Raw genomic sequence first — 20,529 nt, forward strand, 5'->3', positions numbered from 1 at the left:
AGTTGTCCCCCCGACCTGTGACAGTGTTGCTGTTGTGTTCCTTGGCTTGGCTGTAGCTCCATTACCTCGCCTGCACCTACTAGGGATGCACTTATCCTCACCTCTTCCTCTTTACTAGTAGGTGCAGAACACAAACATTTTAAGGGAATTTATTCATCAGTTTAAGTCTGAGGAAAACCGATTGGATTTTAATGATGCTCTCTCTCTCTTTCTCTCTCTCTCCTCTCCTCTCTCTTCTGTCTCTCTCTCTCTCTTTTTTTTTGCTTTTAGTAATAAACTGGGTACTGTCTGATGCAGACAACATCCACATGTAGTTTTATATATTTCTAGCTTAATGTAAGTCTTGCATTCCAAGCTCTTTGTGTATCTCGTTTAGCAACATAGCCCATTTTTATTTTTTACTACTTGCCATTACAGCCACCTCTGGAAAGAAAGAAAAAGGTGAAAGAGAGGAAAATGGAATATTTGCATTCACTTACACTATTTTGTATAGCATGGAGTTTATCAACTACAGGGAGAATTATATAAATGATATGCTTCGGAGAAAGAAAGAAGAAAAGAAAAGTCTCGCTTTTTTTGTTACATATCTCACATGCAATCAGTTGCTGCAATGTAAAAGTGACAGATTTGTATATTGGTTGATCCAAAGAGATGATGAACACAACAACAGAACTATTGACTTATTGTACAGTACAATGTATCTTTGACTTGTCATGTGTTATGTTGAAATGATTAAAAAACAAACCAGCGGTTTCATACCTTCTTTGCATTCTTTTAAAATCCTTACTTGTGCAGGTTCACTTTTAAAGTGAGATCTCCAACATCTGCAACATGTGATTTGCCACAAAAGGATAGTTGGATATTATTAAGTATTATTGAAGTTATTAACTAGCCTGAGCCCTCACACATTAGTCCTCAGTTTTTATTAATATTAATGAACATTTTTAAATTGAAACATGGAGTGTTTGATTGTGTGAGTATTAATATCCTAGCTATTCTGACTTATTTCAGTCAACTATTATGGTCTTTGTGTGTGATTGAGTCGTTTTCTCTGTTCCTCAAGCTCATCAATCCATCACATTCACATTAGGCCAGATTTTGTTTTGTTTGTCTGGAGCCATTGTTCTAAAAAAAGCATTCCCTCTTCATAGGCATTCACCACAAGGCAGTACACATGATTAAAACACCCTCAGAAACTAACATATATGCAGTACAGTACAGTATGTCAGGTACAGGACATTTAGCCAGCCATGTGTTAATAAGTGTAATACTCTGCATTTGATTTATGATCCTACATTTCTAAACTCCACTTGGACATGTGTGGGTCCTGTTTATCCCCCCAAAAGTGAGCTCCTGCTAAAAAGAACAAAGACAAATGCCATCCCAAAATATCATAAGACTATCTTACTGGTGGCTCCGGCCCCGCAGTGTACTGGACCCAGGTCTGGATTATGTCTGAGGGAGCTAGACCAGTAAGCCTACATGCATAGCTGAGCCTCAAGGCTGCCCTAATTATAGTACTATGGAGCTAGCCTATACTTACATCAACTGAGCTGCCCGTAGCCACTCTCACACATACACTTACTGGATGCCAACTGTGCCATAACTCAGAAAATAGAAACTTGTTTGGTTTTCTAGAAATTTCTTAGGAGGAACCTAGACAGCTAGTAAAAAGGATTTGAGAGGACCAAGACACCACAACATAGACTTCGATCAGAGCCCCTCCTGGCATTTTTGAAACAGAGAGGCACAAAGGGGTGTTTGGCGTGTATTATCATGAGTGAACACCTTCAAAGGCAAACACACACACACACTTGGAAAACACCAGGAAAATGAGCACATGCATGAACAGTTTTCAAATTCCACTTGTCAGCACTTTATTGTTTCATCATTGTACATTTTATAATTGGACATTCTGTAAAAGAAACAAAGAGAAAACAAAACAAAACAAAACAAAAATAACCGAAACAAGTTCCTTAAAAGTCATGAGCATCATGCTTTTGGCTAAAACAATGACAGGATCTATACTTTACAGAGAGCGCCACAAACAGCGAAACGCAACAATACAAAGCTGTTTTTTTCTTCTTCTTTTATTTACATTGTAGAACCCTCATTCACACATAACGCACGCATGACTCGGGCCGCTAAAAGTCTTATCTGTAAAAAATCTCCCCTGGTCTGTGTACCTCAGCGCCAGGAGAAGAGTGTCTCTCTGTCTTGATGTAAGACAGCAGCCAAGTGTCAGAGCTCAACAACTCCTTCACAGGATACAGAGGGAGGGAAAAAAAAGACTGACAGCACATCGTGTATGAGATGATGGAGAGAAACTGGTAGAGTGAAAAAGGAAAATAAACAAAAGAGAAGTTGTCCGGGCCTGAAATACACTCCCTAAATGTAAGAATTAAAGACCTGAAGCAACTTGTTAGGTTTAATTATAAGCTGCCTTGCCTGGTATTAAGGAGCAATTTCAATATATATATATATTTTTTTGCTTATTTTGCTCTACCCAAACAACTCTCTAATATCTCAGCAAGTGTCTTAGGTTGATTTGACTATGAGGCAGGTGGCGATGAAGAAAGGAAAGAGGGGAAGTGGTGGCAGAGGAGGATCAGTCATTCACTCATTCAGTGGCTCACTGTAACTGTTTCACCCCTGGAGAATCAGGGTTGATCTAGGCACCTGTCTCCCTTCTATGTAGCCCTGCACCATTGAATCATCTCTAGTTTTCTGTGCAAAACCCGCCTACCGCTCTATAACTAGGTCCTCAGCTATAGTCAGTTTGATGGTAGCCACTGACACAGATATCAGCAGTGATAAACGTCTGCCTCGAGGGCTTGGCGTGCGCCCTATGCCCTGTGTGTTTTTTTTTTTTTTTTTTTTTAGTTTTGTGGAAACTAAAAAAGAATGCAAGTTTGGCTCAAAGAGCTCCACTGTCAGCTGCTTCAATCACAGAACTTCAGAAAGCGCACATCTGCTCAGGAGAAGCTCCAGTTCAGGTGACGAGGCCTCATGTTCCCTGCCAACCTGCTGCACTTCATCCTCGAGCTGATGCTTTCGGTGTCAGGATGTTAAATCTGAACCAGAGACCACCACCACTGACTAGAGAAAACAAACCCAAACTTTAAAAAAAAAAAAAAAAAAAAAAGTACCCAAAGATTGAATCATTTGCTATTTAATCTCTTAAAAATCAGACCAGCTGTCTGAGCCTTGACTTCTTCATAACCCTGCGTCAAAGCTGGCAAAACAAATATTGTCATGTGTGATGCCGTGTTTGGCCTGCCAGCCCAGTGTTGTGCAGTATAATTACCGTAAAGCCTTCTACATCCAGAGCACGTTCACACTCTGTAAGCAGCCAACATCTGTCTCAAGGCAGCAAAGAGTAATGACTGTACAGTGACTGTACAGCACTGTAACAGCGTGGCAGGGTTAGACCGATACTGGCCAGTTGTCCACCTCTGATGTGACGGACGATTGTTTATTTCATGTTGTGTGATTGATCAACACTACACTGGTTGTCTATGGAAGCCCTTAAAACTGAATTGACTCCGCGCCACATTTTGATCACACTAATATGCATCAATGTTCTTATTATCCCCGATTTTATTGGAGAAATTTAGCATCCCGTGGTCTAAATGTGGTTTAAGAAGCTTTTCGACTCAGCTGATAAACACTGAGTAATGGCACAAAAAAATAGTTTTACTGCAAGATAATGATGGGTGCTGGACTTCTAGAGCCCTTATCGGTCAAACCCTTCTGTGTAGATCTAATGTGAACACCATGGATTACACTTCAATACTCTGCAGTCATCCAGTGAAAGTACAACGTAGTTCAACAGAAACAAACAGAATCCTCCTACATTATCAAATTGCAGAATGATCATCCTGAGACATCCAAGTGCTGTCTAAATGACAACTACCTCAACTGGCAGAGTCACATGGAGTCAGCGAAAGATGGATCTTGCTCACTTTCACAAATTTTTTTTCCCATGATGTACATGAAACAATGAGTCATACATCTGAACGGAAATTAAAATGAAGCATCATCCTTCAACAAAAAAAATGATCCTTCAAAGTAAACATTGCAGACAGCGATTTTGCACCCCTTTCCACATATGCATAGTTCAGCAGGCAACCAGCACTGCTAGGGCTACACTGATGGCATGGTCACTGATGGGGAAAAATGTACATTTTTGCAAGTGACTGCTGGGAAAGCTTCATAGACATACTGAGTTGTAGACAAAAGACCGTGTATGTTTCCAGAACAAAAGATTATGCCTTCTCATTTAAAGGTTTTGATTCAATAGCATTTCCTTTTCTCTAACACCAGTGGCTTCACCCAAGCACTGTAGTCCATTGATTCAGGGCAATGGGTTCACATACTTTAGTGCATTCCTACTCAGTGGCGTTCAGTATCATTTGGGGCAAGTGGACCAATATTTCAACATTAAAGAGAAACCATTGTTTTGAAAGGACAAACTGATATTTTGATTGCAGTTGTGGTTAAATGGTCACACCAGGACATGGAAACTGCAATAAAAAATAATACAACATTTTAATATCCTTTCTCATGTTACAATGTAGAACTCCCCAGCATAATTTCCATATGCGCTCAACCCGACAAACTTAACACCGTAACCACAGCTTGACCCCCAACCTTCCTCTGATCGTAAAAGTCTCTGAAATTAAACAAAACTAAATTTGAAAACAGGAACATAGAGAAAAGACAGAAACGTGAAAACAGCTTACCAGAAAAAAGATTTAAAACAAATGAGTTCTCAGATAAATGTTGCAATGACAAAAATAAAAACCTGGATTAGTTAGGCTTGCCCAACCCCAAACACACATGAAACAACAAAACAAAAATGTACAGAGACCATCACTTGACATACTTTGGCCCATTATGTTGTGTGCAAGGTGAAAGAGCAGAATACATGAATTGTCCCATCATAGGAGAATTCACCCTGTCTCTCTGTCCAGTAAAGAAGGGAGGAAAGGAGGGAGGGGGAGAGGGAGAGACAAACAGCAAAGGCCGACGCTGCCATCTTGCTGTTCTTCCTCGGGCCAGTGGGTGGAGCTGTCGCACCATAAAAACCCACCTCATGCTTCCTTCTGTACACAAGTCAGTGCTTGCTGAATATAACAAATAAAAAAATATTAAAAAAACAAAAACAAAAACAGGATGTGGCAAAAACAAAAAACAAAAACAAAAAACAAAAATGAAGGACAGCAGCAACAGTGATGACTCAGTCAATTTTGACAGCAGCATAGATTTTCCTGATGAACATGTAGGCTGCATAGAAGCCAATTGTGCCTGTTAGCAGCCAGAACGACAGGACCATCAGTGCTGTGTAGCCAAAGTAGAGGAGGGAAGGGATGAACTCCACGATGTCCAACTGCACACAAAGAGAAGAGTCAATGTCACCATGCGGTCTGTACATTATGAATTTTTTTTGTTTAGACTACTGTGAGTATTGACTGTTACCATTTCAGTTCTGTTTTTTCCCCAGGCGTAACTTAAATGTGCAAATTAAATGTTCAAGAGCAAAACATCAACCCTGCAGTGATAAGCTTCACATTAGCTCTCGAAGAATCAGAGTTTGTTGTGGCCTTCAGATGCCTTTACCTTGTTGACAAAGTAGAAAATGGCGTAAACAAGAACATAGAAGGCTGAGCCTCCTGACACCAGGAAGGTTCTCCACCACCACCGGTAGTCCTGTTGGAGGAGAAAACACAGAGCTCAGAGTGTGTGTAGATGACTGTGAAGGGTTCAGGTAGGACAGGGGAGGCTACATACTGTTTGTTCTGCTACCAGTTCTTAAAATTGTTTGTCTACTTTACTGTACTTTTGCCATGTATTATTAGGTACAGCTGTGTATTATGTGTTGCTGTGACGGTTAAGACAGCTTCACACGCCAGTGGAAGAACAATCCAGTCATCACCTTTATTACGGCCACTTACCACTTAGTCACTTTAAAATTTCATTTTCCCTTAATGTGTAACTACTGTCTATTGCGTACTGTAATCTCAACGCATACCTAACAATGCTAGGAGAGAAAGGATTAAATTACAAAATATCACACACTGTCAAGCATGTATGCGTAAAATAAGAGCAAACTTTCATTAACATTCATAAGCCACTCTAAACTTGATTTATACCACTGGCAGAATGCAATATTTAAAACTTCAGTATGCCTTAAACCAATACACTTGGAGCAAATTTGTTTAACACTTATTAAAAAGAAAAATCACCCTCAGGAACTCTTACACTGTTAAATATCATTCTGTGTTGCTCAATGTATTCCAGTGGTTATTTATGATGATGTATGTTGCAATTTACTTTTATGGTGTACCCACTTAACCTCAACCTGCCTTTAGGCCTCAGTTACTTTTATTTCTGGTGATTTCCTACATTGTAACAACTCGTAGACAGGGGCAAACACCTGTCACTTTCAATCAAAAGCGGGTGTATCGACAAATAAATACAGCTAACAGGTCAAACACTTGGGCTGTGCAGCTGAACAAGGATTATTACAGCTTGTATATTCTGGTTATGTGTGTCCAAGCCTAAATGTGCTTACCTCTGCACAGAGCTGGAAGTAAACCATGACTATGCTGATCTGGGAGCAGGAGACCACCAGGATGATGAAGACCAGAAACAGGAAGCCAAAAAGGTAGTAGAATTGATTCTCCCAGATAGCCTGTGGGTAATGACACGTACATGTTTATGTTAATATATATATGAGGACTGTTCCATCTGTTTACATCAGTTCTCTCTAAATCTAACCAACAAATAGCAAATTTTCTTTCTACATAAAGTTACAGACAGAAGTACGAGAACACAGTTGCCTAGAAACTACAGATTGAGGAATGAAAGGGCACTTAGAATACATCAACATAAATGAGGAGCAGAATTGGTGTACTTACACTGAAGATGAAGAAGAGCTCGATAAACATGGCACCAAATGGCAGAATGCCTGCCATCAGGATTCTGGTGAAAAATAAGAAAATAAACAAAACGAATTAATACAATACAATAAAATTGTACCTATGAGCTGAAACATGTACAGACACAGTCAAAACATGAAAGACAGAGTCAAAGTGTACATGTGTACTCCGTGTTTTGTGTCATGTTTGATCTATTGCTCTTCATTGTTCCAAGGTAAAGGGAATATGGAAGACAGATTCTTGCCTCCTCCCCAGTCTTTAATCAAACTTGTTTCAAGCATCCTCTATGACAGCACGGTTACTTAGGTGGAATCATTCATTGAACTACAAACGAAATGAATGTGCAGTCTCCCCATCAAAAATGAAGAGTTAAAAAAAAAAGCCAACATGAGACCCACTGGAAATTTTGCAGCAGGAGAAGGGCACAAAAAAATAAAATAAGATAATAATTGATTAACTAAGAGAGACATATAAGGCTAACATAAAAGTAATATTGAAAACATGTAAGGTCATGTTAGATGCATGCTGCTCTAGTTTGCTCTTCCGCTTAGGCAAAGATACACTTTTTCCACCAAACAGCCATGTGATCAGGTGCCTGTCTCTATCAACACAAACGGTGCACAGCTTTTCTCACATGCAGAATGGAAGCGGCTGGAAACAGCTCCATATGTGTGACTGTGGATCTTTCATCAAGTTGAGAAAGCATCAAGTTGCTGCTTCTGAGTGCATCAGTAAACAGTGCACTTGCACAAGTGTATCTTTATTTTCTTTGTTCTTCACTCATAGTGTATGCTAGAGAAATGCACACAACATCACAAGCCTGATTAAATGGGCAGGAGGCATCATATGTATCATATGTATATATATATATATATATATATATATATATATAATATGTTTATCATATAATGTGTATATACTGTACATTTGTATTTAATACACTGCTAAGCACTTCTGGTTGGATGCTAATTGCATTTCGTTGCTCTGTACTTGTGACATGTGCAATGACAATAAAGTTGAATCAAATCTAATCTAATCTAATCATAGGCTCAGCACTCACCCGACAAACTTGTTCATGTACCAGCGCTGCTCTGGGACCTGCCGAGGGATCTGGTTGGTGCGTACAGGGTTGTCATATGGCTGCTTGCGGAAACCGAAGTAGTAACCTAGGTAGACCAGGGGCATGGAGATGCCAAACCACATACACAGCAGGGCCAGCATGGTGGTGAAGGGAACCTGAGGTGGTGAGAGGAGAGAAGAGGGACAATAAGAATGACCATAAGATATAGGTATGGTTTGCATATCATCTGCTTTTTGTTGATCAAAAATAGAGGACATTTTAAGTTATAAATCAATCAGTGATGCATTCTAGGAGTTGTTTGGTGATTAAACTCACCGCCCCAGAGGAGTGCTCTCCCCAGATGAAACAGTTGAGGACAAAGCAGATTCCAAAAACCACAGCAGGATACAAAGTTGCTGTCTGCAGGAGACACAAAACACAACCTATTTAATACCCACTGGAAAAATTCACTTGGCAGGTTATTAATTTACCCATGTGGCCTTCTTCAATATTAATACTGTATGGGGAAAAACTGCACTGCATATATTAACACCAATTTAAGAGCTGAGATAACACATCCATAATCCATCCATAATCCATATGAAAACAAACAGTAGCCTCGCTGCAGAACTCCAAACAAGCATTTGGTCGGCACTAGTGAAAAACAGACCCATTTACTGACTAAGCTGCATATCAAACATCCACTTTGCAAAAATGAGTTTGAGTGATAATGGGCAGAACGTAACATCCCACACTTATTACGCACTCACACAAAATGCTCCCTTCTTCCACCGATGGCCCTTCAGTGTGCGGTACAGTCTGCCAGCAAAGTAGCCTCCAAATACACTGGAGGATAAACACAAACAAGCATAACTAGTGTCATAACAAAGGACTGCACTTGACAAAGAGAAATGTTAGTGCTGAACCAAACAATTTTCTGACCACTAGAGGGTGTTGAGAGCCACTCCTCCCCCGCCAAATCACTTGGAGTTGCCACAAATAAAGACTTTTTTTTTTTGTTAAATGGAAATGAGGGACATATTTTACTCTCTAGTTTCAATTTGAAGATTCAGTGAAACTGCAGATTACATGGTAAGCTCTGAATACAATTAGCAAACTTTTCTATCCCTGCATTGCTGATTTATGAGGCACTACTGCAACTGATTAGAAATTTGTATATGCTGATTTGCAGAAGGTGCAGTTTTAGAGAGGCTTTGAATGAAGTTGAAAGTAGCTGAAGAGGAGGGCAGAGGAGGAACTTATCGTTGGGTCAATACAGAAATTAAAAAGGCTCAATCCAGGTTGGCTTTAAACTGCATGTAGATAAGAAACCTACAATGACAACTCTCAGGTTGCAAGGGCTCACTTTACAGTGAGAAAAATGTACACAATATTGCCTTACGTAGGTTTCAACTCCTGCTTACTTTCTACTCCCCTGCTATAAGGAACCTGTTCCGAGATTTTAATATATGTCTTACCCCATGAACATGAAGAGGAAGCAAGCAGTGGTCATCAAGGCTCCTCGACTGGATGGAGACAACATCCCCAACATGGCCACGACTGCAACACACAGAGGAACAGTCATAGCCCCAAGAAACTTTGCAGATTACAGTAACAGTGAGATGGAAATAGCAGCATAGTAACAGGGCATAGTACATCAAATAACAAATCAGACTTCTAGGACATAATACAACAGATACAGCTTTCTTTTGTTTCTATGGCTTTTAACACTGAGGCTAAAACACAAGACAATATTATCCTCATTAGAGTGCAAAGAGGTTCAATGGCTTCAAAGTACAATTACATATTAAACTCCTGTGTCCTACAGATTAAGGCTGTTTTCCTCATTGTTCTGTAATTTACATTTCACATTTCAGGCTTTTAGGTGTTGTGCTTATCCTCAAAAATGTGACGTGAGAGAACATAAAAAGCTTCAGTTCTGATCCAACAGATACTGTTGGGTTTTGAAGTAAGAGCCCCTAAACTCTGAAATTACTGATAGATAGTGTTTGCCAAATGTGCATCATCATTTAAGTCGTATTTGAATATACCTGATTTTTTGAATTACATAAACACTGTTTAATGATGTAACTTCTACAGCTGTCTTATACTGCCTTCTTTTGATTTGAAGTTGCAATGTAATAGATCACTGTCACTGTGTCCCACAAACAGAAACTCTGGGAAAAAACAAAAAAATTCATAATGCGTCGTGCAGTAACAAAAACATGGCAGTTGAAAACTATCCTGTTTCAAAATTCCTGAAAAGTTAACTCTTCAGTTACACAAGGACATCATAAGACACAAACTCACATATGACAATGAGGATCATGCAAAAGAGCTGGATGCCTGAGCCCAGCAGAGAGCTGAGGATCATGGGATACTGAGGCGGTCTGAAGACATCACCATGAACATTCTTCCACCCTGACTCCTCCATGGTGTCCTCCTAGTGAGAGGAGAGAGAAATCTGGTGAAATCCCTCGTGTACACACAGGTCTGGTGAACATGGATAATCTAAAGCATACATCTCAACAAAGATGATATCCTGAAACTGATTTCAATTATCCAGCATTAGATGGCTAAAATCAGTTTTGCGCAGATGCATATGCTTTTTTGGACAAGTTATGATGCAATCTCTCCCCAGTGACATGCACAAACTCAAAGGCTAGAGCACAAACCATGAAGGTATTCTCTTTTGATAGATGTGTTTTTCCTTACTATGTCATCTTCTCTGTTGTAGTTGGCGATATCCTTCCTCAGTGTCCTGATAATGATCATACTCAGAATACCTGACAGGGAGAAGAAGGGGGAGGATTAGTAAGAAGTCAGCAAAAGACCGAATCATCGACATTTCACGTCAACTAACAAACTGGAATCATATTTTCAAAGAAGAAAAAAGTATCCAGGTGTCCTGTACACAGACTAGGGCATAAAATCAAGGAATATTTTCAAGTTCCACATATTTCCACAGTCCATGTTTTAGATACTGCAGATTTATCACCATTTACACCTTTGATTGTGAGTCTATAATGCACATGGTAGGACATGATGATTCAGCTAGACAGGATTTGATTTGGGACGTTCCAAGGAGGGAATGTACCAGAGAGGAAGAAGACGACCACCACAGAGTTGACAATGGAGAACCAGTGGATCTGGACATCACTCATGGTCAGGTATGTGTCCCATCGAGATGCCCACTTCACTTCGCTTTCCTATAGAGGACAGAAAAGGGTCAGCACTGTTTTCTTTCTACTCCAGTGCCAAGGGGGCAGTTAAATACAAATAGGAGATGTTTTCACAAACCAAGCCATTTTCATCCAAAGCAGACAGGCAGACCAGTATATCAAGCTAACGTCTTTATGAGAGAGAACAGCAACTGCATCCAAGATACAGAGCCAACTGAGCAAAAACTGCCCTACTCCAGTCGGTAAAAGTTTAGTCAAAACACAATTAGCAAGCTGTGGTGTTAATTAGAGTAGACGTTTCCAAACAACTTCAATCACAAAATAAATCCACATGTTAAGCAAAACTATATCAAAATTTCACTGCTTCAAGACCGAAACAAAGTCTTGCTTACAGATTCATCAAAGTCTGAGTCTTATAGCTGACATCACAGAACATATGCGAGGAGATGGCAGCACTACATAAAACATGCAGTCAAACACTGTGGTAGAAATATTCAGGCGAGGGGATGTGTTGCTAACTCTGAAGTTTGTGACTTGCACAGGATCAAGCTGCACACTGAAAAAAAGAGAAGCACTACTTTACTCTACACAGGTATGCTGGAATAATGTGTGCTCTGTAATTCTTCAAACACTTGCAGAATCGGTGCAAGCAGTGATTAACATATGAATTTTGACTTTCAGTAAATACAAACCTTTTGGACTTTTTAGCAAACTATCATGCAATGCTTTTTTGACAAGTATCATTTGACTAAAAATGTTGATCAGTTTTCTATTTAAATAAATGATGAAACAAAAGAGACTTCTGGACCCCATTGTGCTATCCTATTCACTAGTGAAATGACCCAATTTCCTAGGGATCATTCGAATTTCATTTAATCTAATCTAATCTACTTAGTCCCCAAGCAGGACAGAAATCAAGGCTGTGAGCTCTTCATTCACAGCTGCTGCACTGATGTTACAGTGGCTTTCTTCACAATGAAACCAAAGCTGGAGTTATAACAGCTAGTTATTTGGAGTTAAAGCTGAAAATTATAATAATTATAAAGTTATTATGGTAATTTTAATTTGATTAGGAACTCTTTGGGACACAACGTTTATATTGGGACTGTAGCCCAATTTTGAGAAAGTGGGGTTTAGGGGTTTAGGAGTACTTCAAGGCTCGACAGGAGAAAGAAAAAGAGACAAAACTGCTGTGAACAGACAGAACTGGGGGCGTGAATCATGCAGTAAAAATGAGAGGGCACCTGTGCAAGGTCTCAAGGATGAAATATTGTAGAGCTATGCAGACCCTAATTATAAATATCTCTGATAATATTGTTCCCTTATTCACAGTAGGAAACAGGAACAGACATACACGACCAAGAACAGGCAGGATAAGTGGAAGGAGTATAAACAAAAGGGACCTTGCACTGGGACAGTCACAGGAATACAGACTAATTAAACATGTCTTTTGGGCTGGGGAACTGAAAAAACACTGCTTAATTAAACACATGACTTTTCAGGGAATTGCAGGAACTAGAATAGAACAATGTACAATCCTTCATGATGCTTCTAAAACAATGTAGGGAGGTTTTTAAAAGAGACCAAATACTGCAATCTGGTAAACTCTGAGAGGCTAAACAGGAAAAAAAAAATCAACACTACAAAGCAGTTAAAATTGGTGGCATTTTTTTTTTAACAAGATCTTGTCTTTTCCTTGAAAGAATTCTTTTAAAAATGTTTTTTTTTTTTTTTTTTTTTTTTAACTACATACTGCTTTCTGGTGATCCCTGAGGGGTTATACAATGAAAAATTAAACAGTAAGTGAGATTATGCTAGATTTTTAACAGAATTATATGTGCAAATTATATCACATGAGCGCCAGGAATTGGACTACGGGCATTTGTGAAGCCCCTCCGTCTTGAAAATATGACTGACCCGGTACACTTCAAAATCCTCTTAACTTTTCCATTTGATCTCCAATTATCAGAAACTTGCAAAGTGCCACCATATAGTTGCTATGTTGGAGCCTGATTTTCTCTGTGCCCCATTTGTTTTCAGGTGCTCCTCAGCACACTTTGAGCTTTGTTACATAATTCCTTGTGGAGTGGGCACAAAACCTTTCTGGCCAGATCTACTGTCTGTATTGTTTTGTCATCTGGAATACCCAAAATTTTGCAGCTTGACTATATCGAAACGGTTTCTTCCAATGACTCCCCCTAAAACCTTTCCTCACAATCTCTGCCAAGTTACTGCACTAGATATTCATTTTCGATCTTACTGATTTTGTAGATAGTAGCTGATTTATCTTGGAGATCAGCATGGTCACAGATTCTGCTTGAGAAACAAGTGAAGAACTGGTCTTACTCAGCCTGGTCACTGAGAGCCCAGGCTGCTGGCACTGACCTGCCACTGCACAGAGTAGGTGAAGAGGACCTCGTTCTCCTTGGTTGGGTCAATCTCCTGGGGGGCAGAGCCACTGGCCTCAGGCAGGGTGCAAGTCTTCTCGTTTTCAACTGGCTTCAGATCTGACAATAACAGAGACACAACCAGCTAGTGTTAAACGGGAAGGAAAAGCTAAAGCATGACATTTTGTGAAAGGAGTTTTGCCTTTTCTGTTTTACTGGTTGCTAATGATGTCCTGAGCTAGACTCACCACCACAACCCTGAGAACATGTGGACTGTGGCTCAGTCTGCAGATACTTGTACTGCCTAGGATGCAATAAATTACTTGTGCTGCTCCTTTCTGTATTAAATAACCTGTTATGTGTTTTATTATCATGAGTGAATAATTCCATTCTATTTTAGGAAATAAGATGAGCAAAAAGATACTTAAAAATACCAAAGTATCAGGGTAATGTAACTGATTGTGGCAAAAATGATAACCCACTTATTTCGTTAAATATTGTTGTAGTGATTATTAATCACAATTAGTTGTCAGTGCTCAGGAAACCAAATGGTTTGATTACAGTTTTGTGCATGTTTTCACCTTTTCAGTGCAGTGTTTCTCAAAGTAGCAGGGCCTTCAAGGTCTGGGTTTCATTCTTACTCTAGCTGTGAATAAATAACTCCTTTGGTTGCTCCTTTATTACTGTGGGATGCAGCTACAACCCTTGGGCACATTTTACACAGAATCAGTACTTGTTAGATATCTTTCCTCTAACACTGGGCATGATGTCCAAATATGGGCCAAATATGTATTATGTAAAATTTTCCTATTTCTTTCCCATGGGAGAGGCCTGCTTCTCCATCATTACTTTTGTTGCACATTGTGCAGTGAAAAGAGGATATTAAGACTTCTTAACCTGCAGCCACTTAACAGTGTCCTCATCACTTACCATCTACCTTGACACTCTGGGGAACAACCTCAAATCGCACCACCCTGTAGTCATGCTCATCCCCCTGCTCCAGCTTCTCCCTGTGGTAGTACAGGATGAAGGACAGGTGGTTGTGCAGATAGAACTGGGGAGAAGAAAAAAGAAGGACAAAGGGACACATTACTACTCTCCATATGGACAAACCCACTCTTATTAGCACTGTGAGTATATTGTAAATTCTCTCCCAGATATTTATTCTGACTGTGTTCATAGTGATTTTAACAATGACAAATGTTTCATATTAATTCCTACAAAAGGCCTATATAAGCCAAACTATTCACTTGTGTGTTATATCTACTACTGCTGGTAAATCCTGTTGAAATTCCATTCATGGCTCCCAATTTCAATATGCACAAATGACCTGGACATATTTCTGTACATATCTTTGTATATGAGTATACAGTATTTCTGGATACAACTCTGTGTGTATGAGGCTTTTATCTGTAAATGTCAAGGTAGGGAGGCACTGGCAATCTGTCAGATGGAGCGAAAAGTGGGCACAATCCCGAGACTTGTATTAAACTTTTTTCTACACAACATAGTGTCAGCCCACAAAATGCACTCCTAACCTTGTGTGAGAAGTACTCTTCAACACCGATCAACAGCTAAACACTAGGCACAGAGCTATCTAATTAAACTCAATTCAACTCCCTGGTAAACTAACTAACTTGAAAGTTAGTAATTATAATTCTGTCTTTCAATATGTCTAGGAGATATATTTTAATATGGTGCTAAAGAAAACACAGTTGTACCAAAGGGGATACAACAGTGCACAGAAGCCGTTTCCATGGCTACCACATGTAGCGCGCCTGGTGTTTACTCTCCGAGCACTGATCTGCCTGTCTATTCACATGAGGAACACATGGAGACCCTGCGGATCTAAGCGGGTACCCAGGCGGAGCTTCGCTTACCATCGTAACACAGCATAAATCTCTTAAATAAAAGACACCGTGTAGCTGCTTCAGGACATTGAAATTTACAGTCGATCAGGATGAGGCCACATCACCCTACAGCACTTCACCCTTTATACAGTGAGTGCAATTAACTGGATGCCACCCTTGATTCCAACGAGAAATGCTTTAAATGCCTCACTACCACCGAAAAACAAAACAAAACAAAACATACATCTCTGGGAACAAGTGAACTGCCAGAATGCTGCCAGTGTGCGCCTCTTTATCTACAAGGCACCAGGAATGCTAGAGCTATTGCTCCACTTGCCAGAGCTGCATTTGGAGAGTGGTAAGAGTGTGGCAGAGTGAGGTGCTGGCTCTCCGGAGCCCAGCCCTTCTACCATGGCCACAGATCTCCTGCCAATGGCCCTCATAACCCTAACTAAAGTGGACTTTCATGCTCCAGTGGTACCAAAGCACAGGATATTACCATGTTTCAACTTTACAATGAATACAACAGGATTTAATATTGCTCTTCACTGGACACAGACATCATCTCTCATCAACCACTGTACCATCAAGGATTTTTTTTTTTTTTTTTTTTAGTTTCAACAGTGTCATTCATACGTCCCACTCCACACAGTGGGCCATGTTGAGTTCAGTCCAACTGGCACAGCATCTAACATTCCAAGCCTGTCTGTTAGAGCCAAGATGAATAGTTATCAGGGAGATGATCCTCCAGGGGCAGCCAGGCAAGACGGTCAACAGTTTTTACGGTATGGCTCCTCTTCTGCACACCCTGTAGTTTCACTGAGGCTGCTATAGAGGAGATGCCTGCAAAGGTGGCTGCGCTGAGATATGTACTTGCCTACTCTTTCCATCTTAATGTGCAAGTCAGGACAGGAACCTAGCATCTACCTTGTTGTTGTCTGCAAAGCCCAGTCTGTAGCCATGCTCAAACTGGACATCCTTCACTATGTCCTTCTTCTGCTCTTCTTCTCCTCCAGCCTCTCTGTTGGGGTAAAACTCCAACCTTGTAGCAACGGGAAGGTTATCTGCAATACTACAGAGAGAAAAGAGGATGCTGACGTCAGCTGCTAAAAAAGTACTGTAGAAATATTAGTAATCCAGCCCATTTTGTAAGCATCAATACAGATTTACACCAACAGTTTGAGGTCACTTGGAAAGCACGTGGTAATCTACACCCTCTCCAGTCCAACAGGAGGGGGCAGTAGTGACAAGAGACTGTGGTAGACACTGGGAACTGACAATGACTATGTTAGGGGCAAAAAGATCTAGAGTGCTGTATTCCACATTGCCATGGATCCAGGTCATCATGACACACTCACAGATGAACATAATACTCCTCCTGGATTCGCTCAGCAACCAGCTTGCTCTCCTCTATGCTGAGCTTTTTCTTGTTGCACACCATCTCACATTTCTTGTTCCGGTTCATGGCAACATTGTAGAGTGTGTTCACAATACGGTCCCCACGCAGCACTTCACCTACATTAACCAAAAAACAGAAATATGTAAACTGAAAGGCTTTTCATTTATGCTGTTATAGAAACGAAACAAATACAAAATTCAACACAATTCAATGCAAATTGTTTAGCTAAAACTTTCCAGCAATGATCACATCATGCAAGGCATCTCCAGGACGTGTGACACCTGATGGACAGAGTGAGGCAGCAGTGAGTTTCCACTTACCCAGGTTCTCTGCCTTGTAGAAAACAGCATCTGGCTTACAGAAAGGCAGGGAGTAGTATTCATATGGGAGCTGGGTACGGGAGCTGGTGAGCTTTACTGCCTGAAAAACAAATGATCCAAAGACTTGACTAGACAAGGACACGGTGGTGGACAAAGCTGCTCCTGTGGCAGATGGGTTTGTGTATTTACATTCATTGCTTTGCCTAAATGTGATCAGGGGAGCCAATGGAAAATTAAATTCCCCTAATTTCGCACCGCCCCCCTCCACCACCCAGAGACATTTCCCTACACTCACAGGTACACAAATCAGGGTTTCCACTAAACTCATTCAGCAGCTGTGACCCACTGCTGCTCCTGTAGGATTTCACAATTTGATGAAATGTCAATCACACAAGTGAGTTTGTTTTCAGCCACTTCTTTTCCATTAGCCAGTGAAATTGAGTGCTGTCTGTGGTATTGAAAACACACGCAACCCATTATGTGTGTGGAATTGATGCACTGTTTGGCAGAAAAATGCTTGTCTTTGAAGGGAGGGTCAAACACTGGCGTCACAGAGTCTAAAGTCTGGCCTGGCTGAAATTTCAGGAAACAGAAAGGCTCGATTTAAATTACAAAAATATTAGTTATGTATCCTCTAAGACTCTATGCATCATTAAATTGGTGCTCTCATTTTATTTCTTTTAGCTGCAAACTTCGTCAGTGAGGCTCTAAATTCCTCTATTTACCTAGCTATTAGCCAACTAAGAACAAATACTTGTTTGCAATGTCATGCTACACATATCTGTCAAAACGTCTTGGATAGCAAATAAATTAGTGTTTAATTGATGAATTACACAATTAATTAAATAATCTACTGTTGCTTTGTTTTTTCAATTGAAAGCTGAATCCCCCTTCTCCGTCCATCCACCACTGCTCTAAAATTTCTAGGGGAAATTCTCCAAATTAAGTACAAAGCACCTCCAAAATGAGTGAATTATAGGCACCATGCGAGCATAATGTGAAACACAAAAATGTGACTACCTATATAAAAAATATAAAATATAGATATAATATATAACAAATAAAAACTGAAAGAGAAAAGGCCATAGCCACAGATTGGAGTCTAAAATTGAACAGACCATCATCACCAAATGTCTGGTCAAGCATAAAAAGAAGACGGCCAGAATAGGGGTAGCCTAATTCTTCTGACAGACTGATTGATGGGAGTTTCAGACACCAGTTGAAAATTTACAGATAAGTGACTTCTGAAAAATAATGGCATTATGGCTTTTATTTTTTTTTTACCTTAATATCTACTGTCTCACTCTCATGGAAGTCGCGGGGAGCAACGCCGGGAACATAGAAGGGCCGGACCGCAGGCAACATGGACAACAACAGCAAGGCCCACCACGTCTCCTGCAGCACAACACCACAAATCATTTTGTAACATAAAGTAGACAAAGACAAGACAACTGCCTGAGCAAGCTGTCTAATGAGTGAACAGCCAAGTGACATTTCCAACAAAACCACTGTGAACCATTAAATCATCACATCACAGAGTAATATTGATTCAAATACTAGACTAACTAAAATACAAAACACTCATTTACTTAAGACAGACTACAACTAACAAATGTCTTTGCTTAGGGTAAACCTGAAATAATTCCTACGATGCATCACCCATCCAAGTCTAAATTACTCTATGGCAGCTTTAAAGGCACAGACAACAACTGTGCGCACAAGGATAATGCCACATCAAACTTAATTGAGATACCTGTTTTGTAACGCCTGGTTTACCAATTATGTTCTTAAACTAAAAAAAGACAATTCAATTACCTTACCGTTACCTTACTTACTCCCTCCCCCCTAGCAACACAATCATGGCCAGAGGATTGTATGACAGCCTGTGTACAAAGCTAAATGAACCGAGAGCCATACCAGTGAAAAAAAATCCTGCTGTACTTTGTGGTAGACAACTTTTACAATACCAAACAATCACACATAAGCTTATTGCCAATGTTACTATGTGTGCTCTTCGGAAAGATTGACTCACTTAGTCATTAGTGAAAACTCAAAAACAAAATGTGACGTTTCAAACAAAAGCTGACTCTTGACATGGACGGCAGCTACTTCCGTATGTACAATAACACGATTAACTACATTTATCAGGTTTAACTGAGATGCCGTTTTCCTTGAAATGAAGGTAAATACCTGGCGATAGTTTAGATTAGTCACGTTAAGTTAGTATTTAGAGAGCAGAGAGAGAACCGTTCACTTTAACAAACCATTAGGTTAGCTAACGTTAAGTCAGTATTTAAGTTACTATGGGCAGTGCTCTAGCCTCATCGACAAAAAGGCTGACAGACAATAAAACTCCACTCTAGTGAACTAGTACAGAGACGCTTTACCCATCTCTCATTAATTTCTTATGTTCGTTATGTTAGCCTCTTGTCATATGTTGCTGTCATTTTGACATTTCTTCAGCTCCAGCGTCAACTACCTAAAACACTGACTTGCGTTGGCTGATGGGGTTGCTAACAGCTAACATAAAATGCCAAAGTTAAGTTAGCCAACTCTCCTTGCCGTGCCATTAACAGCATCTTCACAGCGGACAGCGGGGTTTCTAATGCTCTGACAGCATGTTTTAATACACCAGAGAAATCAAACAAACCGGCAACTGGCCGTTATTAGCCAGAACCGACGGACAGGCTAGCTAGGCAGCTAACTTTAGCTGGCTAGCAGCATCGTCAACATTCACACAGCAGCAAACTAAATTTCACAAACACACTAAATCCACGTGGAGTTGGCCCTGGATATTTATTCTCCGGCTGAAATAGAGCTCTGCTTTTGCGGTGTCACGTCATGGTCGTTTTTTTCGCACTGGGAAAAAGTATGAGAGAGAAATGTGTTGGAAAAAAGATTTCGCTTTTCCACTTACCATAGCCGCGGCCGCCATCTTGAATACACGTGTCATTGGTTACGTCAGGGGAAGTGCTGGGGTTGCTGCCGAGGCCGGGTCACACGGCACGGCACACCCACACCTGAGACCTGAGACCTGGGAGCCCCGATCAGCTGGGGGTCAGCTGGGACCTCCACTGCCATGAGCTCAACAGTCAGTCACTTTTATAAGTTTAAAGTTTAAACTGTGTTTTAAAACTGCTTCACTTAAAAACTTGTTACTCTGTGAATGTGTATACAAGAGTATTATGGTTTTATATTTTTCATGACCTTTAATTTTTAATTTTTATTTTGAATCCAGTTTAGACATGCTTGTTGTCTTGACAAATTTGACCAAACTGACAGACTAAAACTAATGTCATTTTTGGTATATTTTAGTATACTAACCTTGGTGTTTAATACTAAAGAGATTATGAAGTCAATAGGTGTTTATCATCTCCTGACAGCTTT

The 20,529-nt window shown here is 40.2% G+C and overlaps 1 protein-coding gene across 2 annotated transcripts; it reads right to left on the reverse strand.

The window, feature by feature from the left end:
* Positions 1 to 1,849: 1,849 nt before the first annotated feature.
* Positions 1,850 to 20,174, reverse strand: tm9sf4 (transmembrane 9 superfamily protein member 4). 2 transcript variants are annotated; one of them, XR_003928432.1, is made up of 19 exons: positions 20,060 to 20,174; positions 18,427 to 18,537; positions 17,143 to 17,242; positions 16,782 to 16,938; positions 16,351 to 16,495; positions 14,504 to 14,627; positions 13,572 to 13,693; positions 11,102 to 11,213; positions 10,720 to 10,790; positions 10,315 to 10,447; positions 9,483 to 9,564; positions 8,775 to 8,850; positions 8,341 to 8,424; positions 8,005 to 8,180; positions 6,924 to 6,987; positions 6,578 to 6,697; positions 5,623 to 5,712; positions 3,034 to 5,392; positions 1,850 to 2,833 (listed from the first exon to the last, which is right to left on the reverse strand). XR_003928432.1 is itself a non-coding variant. In XM_030055090.1 (18 exons), exons 1-18 carry the CDS (start codon positions 20,093 to 20,095, stop codon positions 5,243 to 5,245), a joined length of 1,953 nt encoding a protein of 650 aa, XP_029910950.1. In that variant the 5' UTR covers positions 20,096 to 20,174; the 3' UTR covers positions 1,853 to 5,242. The 2 variants fall into 2 exon arrangements, 1 of the variants encoding a protein (XP_029910950.1); XM_030055090.1 differs by having other exon boundaries at positions 1,853 to 5,392.
* Positions 20,175 to 20,529: the final 355 nt, after the last annotated feature.

Source organism: Myripristis murdjan, chromosome 7 (assembly GCF_902150065.1).
Source record: "Myripristis murdjan chromosome 7, fMyrMur1.1, whole genome shotgun sequence".
NCBI lineage: Eukaryota > Metazoa > Chordata > Actinopteri > Holocentriformes > Holocentridae > Myripristis > Myripristis murdjan.